The 12,320-nt window shown below is 44.1% G+C and overlaps 1 protein-coding gene across 1 annotated transcript in view; it reads right to left on the reverse strand.

Annotated features, from left to right (window-relative positions):
* LOC119167109 (U4/U6.U5 tri-snRNP-associated protein 1) overlaps positions 1-12,281 on the reverse strand; it is a 38,768-nt gene extending 26,487 nt beyond the window's left edge. Inside the window, exons 1-9 of the mRNA XM_037418531.2 lie at positions 11,903-12,281; positions 10,330-10,378; positions 10,179-10,237; positions 8,030-8,183; positions 5,563-5,665; positions 4,536-4,610; positions 4,364-4,460; positions 2,871-3,010; positions 2,367-2,439 (exon numbers count right to left, since the gene is read on the reverse strand). Of these exons, the coding sequence (XP_037274428.2) occupies positions 2,367-2,439; positions 2,871-3,010; positions 4,364-4,460; positions 4,536-4,610; positions 5,563-5,665; positions 8,030-8,183; positions 10,179-10,237; positions 10,330-10,378; positions 11,903-12,164 (1,012 nt within the window). The 5' untranslated portion in view covers positions 12,165-12,281. The remainder of the gene's footprint in view (positions 1-2,366; positions 2,440-2,870; positions 3,011-4,363; positions 4,461-4,535; positions 4,611-5,562; positions 5,666-8,029; positions 8,184-10,178; positions 10,238-10,329; positions 10,379-11,902) is intronic.
* Between the last annotated feature and the right edge of the window lie 39 nt (positions 12,282-12,320).

Raw genomic sequence — 12,320 nt, forward strand, 5'->3', positions numbered from 1 at the left:
CAGAAGAAAGCAGAAAAACGAACTACAAACGAGCGATACGAGCGAACTGAGCAGACGTGCGTGGGTAAGGTATTATATCTTTTTTTTACCGTGAAATATACGAAGCTTCAGACGTGCTGCGCTTGTTGGTATGAACCCATCACAACAAACAGCACAAACACGAAACGAGGCACACCTACAGGAATGAGATGAAGTCTGTTTAGTACTTTCTGCGTGTTTATTTCATTTATTTACTCTGGGGAAAACTATGGTGCGGCAGGAGTTGAGGACGCGTGTTCGCTTTCCGCCTTTATATACGACAAGCGCACATTTCCATAGCGCCGAAAAGCGCGAACACCAACGTTCTGGAGTACCCCATGACGGCGTTCCTCACAATCACTGCAAACTCGCTCTAAGGGGACGCGGGCGCTTGCAAACTCTTCTCTCGGAGTCGGCTGTGAATATCCGTCATCGGTTTCAATAAACCACAAAACCGAGCAATATTTATTCCGTTGCTCACTGCATAAACTGGCTAAAATCATGCTACTGCCTGAAAATCTTGCAGATTTTTCAGCCAGTAACAACGAAGCGAAGTGGCATGAAATTTGCTGAATGCATGGCGTGTTGTAAGAAAGTACTTCGGTGCGGGGACAGCAAGGAGGCACCAGGGCTCTTTTTTTCTGCTTTGAAGCACTCGCGACAAGTGAGGTCCTTCAGGGAGGCAGAAAGGCGGATAACTTTTGACTATGCTCCCACTGAGCAGGTCTGGTGGGAGAGCGGCAGTGGTCATACTAGCCTGCTGAAGTTTCAATTCTAATGAAATAAATTACGCTACGCATTGTGGGGAAAACTAATGATTATGCAGTCGGCACGTGTTGGGCACCGTGAGTCACAGCGGCCGCACTTCTTAGCACGCGACTTGCCTAACTACCTGTTTTTTTTTGTTTTGTTTTGAAAATTCGGAAGCTTAGGTCATACTGGGAAGGAAGTATACATAGTCAAATATAATTTGCCTTCTCCTGTCTCACCGAACCGCATCATGCTCCAGCAACCCCAATTATTTGTAGAACGAACTGTTCCGTTGAACCTCGCATGAATACTCATAGTCCAAGTTTTGATCTCCGTTGTATACATTGTTGTGACCTCCGCGATAGAGTTTTTCTCTCAACCCCGCATTCCGGCGCTGTATGGAACGTAGAGCAGCTGGCCAAGCAGGCTACGCAGCCTACATGAGGGATCTCTTGAAAAGCAGCGACCGCAGGGGTCAGGGGCTAGTGAGCATGGAGAGAGATGGAGGTGTCGTTGAAGGGGAGAAAAAAAAAGCCCCTGCTCAGTGCCTCATTTCTTCGAACCGTGTCAGCGCAATTTGCACCCCCTCGTCATGCAGTGTGGTGCGCCGGCACACGTGTGGCAGTTCACCTCCGAAATGTTGGCCTTCCAGTCCTGACTTGGTGGCGCCGTCTGGTGTTTTTTCCAGAACTACTCGCAATATGGCGACAGTAGAACCGCCACCTTAAAGAGCGATGCAAGGAATGCGCGCAGACCTTTCAGGGACGTTAGGCGGGTGCTCACGTTAAACATAACACAAGGGCTAACATGATTAGAGTCCATGCACAGCCTCAAAGATGCGCATCTAAAAGCGAATCTCTGGGGGCAGCACTCGTTGTGGCGAAATGCATTCTGTCTTTTTCATTTGTGTCAAGAGTTGTGAAAGCTGCGTAGCATCAGAATGACGTTGCGGCAGAAAGACCGGAAACAGGCGGCATGCTGCTTGCCAGCTCCAGCCAATCAAAGAAGGCCGAATGGGACACTACGAGGATAGCTCCCTAGCAAAACACACCGCATTCCACCGACCTGGTGGAACACACCGACCTGGTGCTACTAAGTGACAAGTTGCTTTCACCACACGACTTAGAACTACGTCAGACTGTGCTGACCCGCCACTGTGAAACTGTCCTCTCACTATCGAAATCGTTACCAAAGCCTTCTTAATGTAGCAGCGTAAAAACAAATTCGATGCTTTCCAAGGCACCATGATGCTACTCTTTTTAGGTTTCTCGACACATGTGTGTTTAATTAACTCAACAGAGCAAAAATTTCTAGAATTCAAGCCAGTATACTCGTTGCAGCCTGTTCTCGGGCCGTTCCACAGCAATTCATGGTTTGGCACAGCTCGATGAGTACCTTAGTGGTTAATTCACACAAGTGTTTTCCATTGCATTATGTGCCGTCTCTTAATGAGTAAATAAGCTTCTTTTACTTGAGCTTTGATTCACTTACTTTCAAACCTGGACTGATTGAAAGTGGGGAAAGCTCAAGCCTTAACTGGCTAAGAGCAGGGACATCTTCGTTTGAAAGCAAACAGCAGATGCAGGGATGGAACTTACCTATGCTGAACTTTTCTCGCTTTACGCCTTCGATCTCTTCGTCGTACTTGTACAAGAGAGACTTTTTCTTTACCTGGAAGCATGGGGAAGGACGAATAGAGTAGAATTAGATGAGAGCAAGATACACTGAAGTTATATTACTGCTAGCATCTAGGCATCAACACTGGAAACTTCCAAAGTTCTGTTACAAGTTCGGCAAAATAAAAATCCAGTGCCCTTTCAGTGCTCTGAGAATGGAAGCCAGTGGCTGCACATTTTGCAGCGGTGGCTTCACATCATCTTCACACTTCTGCGCACACTGGAACAAATAATCACTATTTATATTTTTTGAAGAATTTTCACTAACACTCTGAAAACCAAACGCAAGTGCTTGACCAGATGCATCTAGAAAAGAAACGAGAGTGCCGCTCGGTGCTCGTGTCAAAATGCTCGAGAATGTCGATTAGTAAGGAGTACAAAGCCGTCCCCTCAAAAAGAAATGAAAGCAAAAGTGTTCAAACTTACAATTCCAAACTCATCAACTTCAGTGTCATCGTAAGGCTGATAGCCAGGCTTGCCCTTGCGGTTTTCCACGTTTCGCTCCGCTTTTTCAGCTTCCACCAAATTCACATTTTCGAGCACGTCATCCCCTTCATCAAGAACACCTTTAAAACAAAAGCAGAAAGGCGCTGTTTTTTTAACAATCTCAACTGCGTTCACAGAAAAACGGCTGCAAATAAACCTCAAGATGCGGTGTCGTTCATACAAGAAGGTAGATGATTGATATGTTGGGTTTAACATCTCAAAACCACCATATGATTATGAGAGACGCCGTAGTGGAGGGCTCCAGAAATTTTGACCACATCGGGTTCTTTAACGTGCACCCAAATCTGAGCACACGGGCCTACAACATTTCCGCCTCAATCGGAAATGCAGCCGCCGCAGCCGGGATTTGATCCCGCGACTTGCGGGTCAGCAGCCGGGTACCTAAGCCACTAGACCACTGCTGCGGGGCTACAAGAAGGTAGATAAAAACCTTTAATATCCCCTATAAAAAGTGCTATTCGAATATTCTAATCCATGACACTATATTGGCAGTATGTTCTCTAATAGAAAGCTCTTATCATGAAACAGCTGCTACCTTTTTTTTCTTTACAATCTAAACTTTTATGTATAATGATCCCTGATGTGAAAAAATATTGATATAGTATCAGGAAAGTAAATATAAAACATTTCGTCAACACAGTGCGCTATGAAACCACATGATTACAGCTAACATTTTGTGCAATGTTTTCATGCCAGCTGCAAATTTGATGCCGAATATTTCACAATTCAGCATGAAAACTTACTTCTGATGAACTTAAATGGCACGCTATGCAGCCAAATCAATAACACAATGCACTACTAACACATCTCACATCACAAAAACACATTCGCTGGTTAATGCCAAACAATGTCACATTATAGGTACTTTTACACCTCAAAAACATTCATAATCAATGCAACTGACAATAATACTGTTCAGCCTCTCGAGACAACAGCTGACCTAAATTTCCAATGGCACAAAAGGTTAACAAATTGCGTTACTTGATATGCCATGGTTACTCGTCAGAGCTATATCCCCACGCTGGTAGAGCATGAGATGCGTAAGTCGAAGGTTGTGGCTTCGGATCCCATCTTCTTAGCGAGTAATTTTTCACACACTTCAATTTTTTTAAATTGAAGAGCAAATCGTTGCAATAGAGTTAAGCAATCACAAATAATGTGCCCTATGCTTTCCTTAGATAATTCGTCCATCCGATTAGCTGTGTACGATGCAGAAAAAACTAGCCCTCTCGGACAATTTCCCCGCTTTCGTGCACAAAAGACAAGACAAAGTATCTAGAAAAACACTACAGACCAACAAATAACAAACAGTAGTGCTCATATTTAGTGCTTTGTCGCTACGTAAGTCACCTTCTGCTTAGCGTTACAGCCCTCACTACTAGGCAGCTGCATGGGTGAGAAAGTTTTGTTACCTTGGTCTTTTAATGTCAAAATGACAGACTGTCCTTCCTTGAAGCGTTCAGTGCTGTGCAAAACTTCAAGTCCCTTTAGGTGCTTGGCTGTGTACTCCTGGTAGAGGAAAAAAAAAACAGACGGGAGTGAGCATTGTTTCATCAGCAGCAGAGACAAGCAATCCAAATTTACCTTCGTGGGCTTGAATTCTTCCTCGACAATCTTTCCAATACCAAACTCCGCATCCATCTCTTCTAACATCTTTGCCTAAAGAAACACAAATTCAAAAAACTGTTTCTCAAATCTTTTCACAGACCTTCACCCCATGCAATGCAAAATATTCTAAGCATTTTGTGGATTTACATACGGAGATGTACGTCATTTATTGATGTAACCCCCCCTGCTATAATGCCTTCGGGTGCTGCGGGGTATCTGATGAATAAAGAATAAAGAATACTACATGTCCTTTCTATTAATACACATCCACGCCGCAGTGATCTCGAGAAATCCAAAAACAGCAGACCCATTTTCATCATTTGTCATCACCATTAGCAGCCTGACTACACTAACTGTGAGGAAAGGAATCTTTCATGTTTCTCCATTTAAAGTGGTCCCACACTAATTGCGGCTATATTATCCAAGTGAACTCTGAATCATGACAGTCCACCTTATTTTCTGCCTTCAATTAGAGTCCAGTCTATTAATAACCAGCAGTTATACTGCCTCCATGCTACATGCCCCATCCATTACTGCTGTTAATTTTACTAAATAACTGTTAACACCTGTCTGTTCCCTGACCCACTCTGCTCTCTTCTTGTGCCTTAGTGTTACACCTATAATTTTCCGTACCATGGTTCATTGCATCTTCTTCAACTTAGATTGCGTCCTTTCTGTAAGCGTTCAGGCTTATGCCTTGTATGCCGATACGATCTGTGAGACTGAAGCAAGTAGAGGAATAAGGATGCAGCGAAGAGCATTTGACAGGTATTCTCAGATCATGAACAACACCTTACCAGTATTCTATAAAAGAAAATAATGCAACATCTGCATCTTACTGGCACTCACCTGCTAATTCATAATACAGTTTAAATAAACACAGCTTTTATGATATTCAGAACAATTGAGCCAAAGCGATTACAAAAATCTTAACAAGCTTCATGTTTGCTAGGAAGGGCCCCAATGAAATGAAAGCACAAGCTCTTTTATACACCACACTCACTCTCTGCTCAGCCTTCTGTTTTTCACTTTGCAGCTTGCGGCTTTTCTGAACCCATCTCAAAGCGTCGTCGTCCTCGTCACTCTCCCCAAGACCCTTGACCTCCCTGGAATGTGACAGTGCATCGATATACAGGACGCTACAGTGCGCTATCAAAAAAAACACATTAAGGTAGTCGCACCAGCGTTTTGAATTATGCCGGCTATTTTTATTCCACTTCTCTCAATCGTAGGAACCTGACAGTGCTTCAGCATGGTGCGAGCCCCATAGCAAGCAAAAACTTGCCTTCTCTCTATGCAGGGTGTGTACGGTTAAAACTCTATTTAACAAAATTGGGGGTAAGCACGAATCATTTTGTGAAATCGGGAACTTCGTTAAAACAGTAAGCAAAACAGCCTAAGGGCAACTGTGCGGGGAATATGAATTGGTTCGTTCAATCGGGGTATTCATAAAATTGGATTTCCTTAAATCAAGTTTCTAATGTATCCAATATGAATCCTCTGAATACAGTCACCGACCGATTTTCCGAACTCCAAAAATTCGGACTTGTTGGATATTCCGGACTTCATAAATGCACCGTCAGGGATCCCATAGAGCTAATGCATTGTTTCGACCGATTTTTCGGGCGAATTTGCCCCTGAAAGTTCGATTTTTCGGACTCAATCGCTCGTTTTGTGCCACGCCCCAAACCATTGTGAACGCCGCCATGTTGGATTTTTCGTCGGCTTGGCTAAGCTTGGTCTTCAAATACCTTTCCTGCCTCCGAGATTGGAATGCGCACGCCATATTTTAAGTTTCGGAGGCCGTGTTTGCTTTTTAAAAGACGCGGTGATGGATGCCGTTTTTTCGTCCTCGGTCAGCACTATCGTCATCACATCGCACGGGGAGGAGGCAAAAGAAGGATTCTTTTATTGTCGTCGCAGCTTTTTTCAGTCGCCATTCTGCACGTGTTGTGTTGGTTGTGTCGCGTAGCGTCGAGACGTGTGCTTCGCAGCGGCTATCTGCGGCATCGAATTTTGTGTTCTCGGTAGCATGGCTCCGCCATTTGTGCCATCGCGGGAGCCAGGTGGTGTGAAGAAGCGTGGGAAGTATACGACCCTGACGATGGAGAAGAAAGCTGCCATAATCAAGCTAATAGAGAGTGGACGTTCGCAGCTAGATGTCGCCGGATGACGGTCGACGCCGGATGGCGGTCGTCATTGTCGTCGGATGACGACAACGACGACCGCCCGCAGCCGTCGTCGGCGGAGATCGCCAACGCGGTGACAATTTTGTCGAGCGTTTACGGCGACGATGTCACCTTGGCGCAAATACGGGCAAACCAAATTGCCTCCAAGCGTAGTTTGAGGCAAGGCAGCATCAAGAACGTTTTTAAACCTGCCTGATACAATAAACTTCAGATTTTTGGCAAAAACTAATTTTTCGAACTGTTCGATTTTTCGTACTTTTTTTCGGTCCCCGCCAGGTCCGAAAAATCGGTCGGCGACTGTATACTGCATACCACGAAAGTAAGGTGGCTTATGCACGCCCGTAAACCCATTCATTCTAAATGTAGCATACTGAGCATATGAAACTATGGTATATGTTTTCAAAAACAGCTACATTTCACTTGACACTTGTAAAGCATTTATGATTCTAGATGGTGAGCATAAAAATTAACACCCGCTAAGCAAATTTTGCACTTAGATTGTAAACTTTACTTACTTAAATAACCATCAATGTAAGATTGAGGAACCTGTGAATTAAAAGGGTTTTTAACCATTTATCCAGGACATCATACAGCCACAGTATCAGAGTTTGATTGCCTTACAAACTGATTAATTTGATATCTTCTTGGATCCGTCAAGAACAAGTAGAGAATTGTCACACCCTCTAAGTGTTTTCTCTAAACCCGCCGAGTGCATCGAAATCGACACATGGAAAGATGGCACAGAGTCTAGAATTTCTTTCAGCGTGTGTCACGAGCGTGACAGCATCTGGTAAACATGACCACTCACTCTTGCTATGGTTTGTATGCACAGGTGTGGCTCACTATGTAACGTTAGCAGACTACAGAGCGCAGCACCAGCACGTGACAGTATCATGTGACAAGAAGTGTATCTGATCCAAACACACCTCGCGATTTATGTTGGCTACATGCTATCCATATTTTGTAGCACAAATGGCATGAACATCAGATAGCCTGCTATCCGAATGCTGTACGGATAGCATGCATACTATCCGTATTTTGACGACAGAAATCAGGCACCTCCTAGGCCAAAAAAAAAAACGAGGACGAGCCTCTGTGTGAAGACAGTGAACTTGAGAAAACATTAACTCCGCACTCTGCTTCTAAAACTCTTCTTTCCACGCATGATTGCAGAATTTTGCTAAGCTGTTTACGGCGGTGTACGCTTTCGCAGGATCTATTTTCTCAGCAATCCCGAAAGGATTTTCATGTCCCCTGTCATAGGCAGGTAACCACGCTCACCTGTACTTTTCAGCGATTTTCCTTTTCTCCCGATTCGACGAGATCTTCTCCCTCAGCTTCTGCGCCTCCACTTTGGCTTGCATGTTCTCGGTCTTGACAAAGACCTCCTTCCTTTCGTCCTCGTTGGCATCACCAACGGGTACATCTCCGAGACCTACAAACACGGACGGCATTATGCAAAAGAAAAGCTTCTTGGAGTTTCAAGTGCCAAAACTAAATATCATTATGAAGCACGCTGCAGTGGAGAAACCTGAATTAATCTTGACCACTTTGGTTTATTTCACCCTTGGTGGCATCAATTATGACCAAATGTCTACAAACTAATAAAAATTACTTAATTTAATGCCAAAGTTTTGGGCATCAAATCTGCATCAGAGAGCAGATGGAATGTATCCTACAGCAATTGAAATGTAATCGCAATGTAAACAATGATCTAGACATTGTACAGTCAGTTGTTTTACAGTTCAGTTATTCTACAGAGGGACGGTCATTTCATTTCATAGAACAGTGAAACAGACCGCAGCAGTGGCTAAAGGTCATATGCTATATGGAAAGTCCAATTACCAAGGAGACGCTGGACGAGAAACCTTGTACATTTTACTTAAGGGAGGACATATTGGCAGGAAGTTGTTCTCAAAAAGCAAAGGAATGGTTCTTTACTCCAGATAAATTCCAGTTAACATGCTTTGCTAGGATACTTGATGGATGAATGGACGAAAAACTTTTATTGGGGTCCTGAGGGATTCCACCACCGTTTCATAGGGGCAGAATCACAGGCTGCTCCCACGTAGGGACGGGAAGGCCTAACCTCCCCGCCGCATCGTGGGCATTCTGGACAGCCTTGAGTTGTTGTATGAGAACCGGACTAGCGAGCACTAAATGAAAGGAATTTTCGGAAAATTCTTCATTTTTTTTCTTGTAAAAAGGGGCACCTCCAGAGCATGTGGTTAAAATCACTGCAATTGTGGCAGTCCGTCATAGTTCTGAAATATCGGAGTAACGGCTGTAGGTTACGATGCTAGGGTATGTTCCTGCCTGAAGCATGCAAAGAGAGATTGCCTGTGGCCTAGACAACTTTTCGTGTGGCAATGGAAAGGACCTACGGCCTAATTAATAGTGCTTCGTGATCTGGTTGAAGGTAGTCAAAATAAAGCTGGGGGGAAGACTCCTCTGTCTGAGAAGCACAAGTCTCGGCGTGGTAAGTGAAGCCTCGCGCCTTGGAGTGGGCTAGCACATTGACATTGGGAAGGCCCCTTGACATTCAAGCCAAGGTGAGCAGGGAACCAAATAATAGTGTGGTGGATGAGTTCTTTGAAAGTGAGAGTTCTAAAAAACATCCTTGCACATGGAACCCGAAGCGAAGGCCCTAGCAGCGGATTTAGAGTCCGTATAAATATCAGTCCTTTGTGGATCAAGGAGAGCTAGTGCGATGGCCATCTGTTCTGCTTAGTAAGAAAGGATACTCGACTAAGAGAAAAAAATATGAAAGAAAGCAAGAACTGGAAGTTGAAACAGCAAATACCTTATAACTATACGCGAATCGAATGTAAATGAACAAAACATATCTTTCATGTACACAATATTCACATATTCCTTCCAGCATCTGTAAATGTCAGATCGTGATACTATCACTGAAAAGAAAATTACAGGTAAGTACGAAAAATTTAGGAGCCGTTGCCCTGCCAGGAAAACGGGTGGAAGCGAATTTCGGGCTGTGCATACCTTAACTACTGCTTTTCTTTCTTTTTACTATTGCACTTCACAATGATCCCTTTAGCTTTTCCCTTTCTCCACGCTGGGAATGGAACATTTATGCACGTGCGTAAAAGCGAAACAATAAGGTTGCTCTAAGCAACAATCACGGACATGCATTTGTATCTGGCCAACAATGAAAAGTAGGAACATGAAATTACAAGTCCACTCAATAAAATATGAGATCACCGCATCAGAAGCAGCTGATGGCCGACAAGTACACGACTGAGACAGCATCAATTATTAGAAAATGGTGCATACAAACGTGCCTGTGACAGGTGCACCTTCAAGAGCTGCGTTTCTGTAAGATTGCCGGTGAAAGGTCTTTTACGTACAACGCCACTGCCACCAAAATATTTAACTCGCTTGAAAAGAAAACATCCCAAATAAACCGTACCTGGAATTCCTCCTCCATCAACTTGTAGAGGCTTGAGCCCGAGTTTCGCTCGTAGCTTGCTGTGGAAGTGAAGGAAAAGATGTGGTACAGTGAACAACAAGCAGCACCAAACCAACCACCAACAAGCACCAAAATAATAAAAAAAACTTACTTGGTCTCCTCAATGCTAAGGGAAGATTTGTCTTGATACCCAGTATCACCTAAAAAAGAATCAACACATTAATTAATTGTTGGAGTACTGCCAGTCTGCTAGATTTAAGATTGACGGTCCACGAGCACAAAAGCAACAGAAAAGAGAGAATTTTTTTCTTTTTTTTTTCACATTTCTACGAGCACAATTTCAGTTGTATACACCCACACACACTCCAATTATGGTGATTTGCATTTTTTAATGCAGTCCAGAAGAGGCAAAAATATAAAATCGAAGTGATGAGCAGCTTTAGCCGTATCTTCAGCTGCAGCCAATTTTGTTTGCTCTGGAAGCTACTATTGCCTATGAACATGTTATCAGATAAATTTAAGGATTAGGATAAATAAGTGAGCTCCAAACAGTTACCTTCTTCTTGTGCACGTTCACCATTACAGGCGAGGGTAAAGTCAGATATCGAGAAGCAAAACTTTCCCCCGGATTTTATTATAAAACCGAGTGAAGCATCAGGTAAAGTGCCCAAATGAATCGAGGTTAGCAGACTTCTAAGCAACTCTTAACAGCATCAGAAAGTACAAGAGCATAAACCCTATTATGGCCGCACAGGAGGTGTTCAGAGAATACAATGAAACTTGCAATTTGCAGTTGGATGACCTTCCACAAGACTATTTCATATGCTAAACCTATATATGAGGGCTAAACATACAGGGCTGTTCTTCGACTATGCAGACAGAACAGCTACAGAAGCAGTGATAAAAATTAAGCTGAACTTTTCACGTCTACACCTAAACTGTAACAGCACGAAATGTGGTACTTTTCAACCATTCCGTTGCGTTTGATTGTGTTCCTGCGTCTGAATAAACAGAAACACGTGCAAACAATATGCAAAACTGTTCACTCTGCCGTCATGCAGCTTGTAGTAGATTGTTTACAGCGTAATTGATAGCGCTTCAAGACTAGCATATGAAAGCGTCGGCAATATGTCTTTCACGCGGGTATTTCTGTGCTCTATTCGTAAGCACGCTTTCTGATAGGCTGATTTGAACGCTAAAGGGCCCGTATGGGGTAACTTAAGGGGAATATATGACGCAGTTGCATATTTCTATTAATTTACATCATGATTCAATGTGACTGCCTCCCTGATTCGATGTCACGGGTTACAAAGCTGACAGTTTCTCTTCTCAGACGCGCTACATATTCTCGAGTGTAAAACGTTCTACGCACTCAACTGCCGCAGACACCGCTGAGAATAGAGATGTTGTTAGAGTGACGCACGACGAACGATTCTCGTTGACAATTTATTTGAACGCTGGGATTTCACGTCCCAAAATCACGATATTATTTTGAGGGACGCCGCAGTGGAGGGCTCCGGAAATTCGCACCATCTGGTGTTCTCCGTCGTGGACCTAAATCTTAAAAGTACGCTGGCCCCTAGCGTTTCGCCTCCAGCCGAGATTCGAACCCGCGACCTTGTGGTCAGCATTCGAGCGCCGCAACCCCTAAACGATCGCGGCGAGTGGTTTGTGTTGCCAAGTTGCCAACGCACGAGGCAAGCCGTCACGGCACGGTCACTCACTTTCGGACCCGCTTGGGTCTTGCTTGGGTCTGGGAGGAGACAATTCACGCTCCTCTTTGACCCGGACCTTTTCCACGGGTTGTCCTTCATCTTGAACGGCGGTGCGAGTGCGTTTGCGGTCGCGGTGACGATGTTTTTCCTTGGTCCCGTCTCGCTCCCTGGACTTGGAGCGCGAACGACGCGACTTTTTCTTGTCCTTGCTCTTTTCCTTTGTCTTTCCCCGATCGCGATCCTTGTCCTTGTGTTTCTTGGACGATCCCATGGCTACTTTTTATTATATTTCACGGGTTATTCGTGAACGTAAACAACTTAACGACGCGGACTTCAACACAACGCTAACGCTACGTTGGCCGCCATGTTTTTCTTCGCGATGCGCACGCAATGGTGCTTCGAATGTTTTTCAAATATTTTTTGTTTT

Source organism: Rhipicephalus microplus, chromosome 6 (assembly GCF_043290135.1).
Source record: "Rhipicephalus microplus isolate Deutch F79 chromosome 6, USDA_Rmic, whole genome shotgun sequence".
NCBI lineage: Eukaryota > Metazoa > Arthropoda > Arachnida > Ixodida > Ixodidae > Rhipicephalus > Rhipicephalus microplus.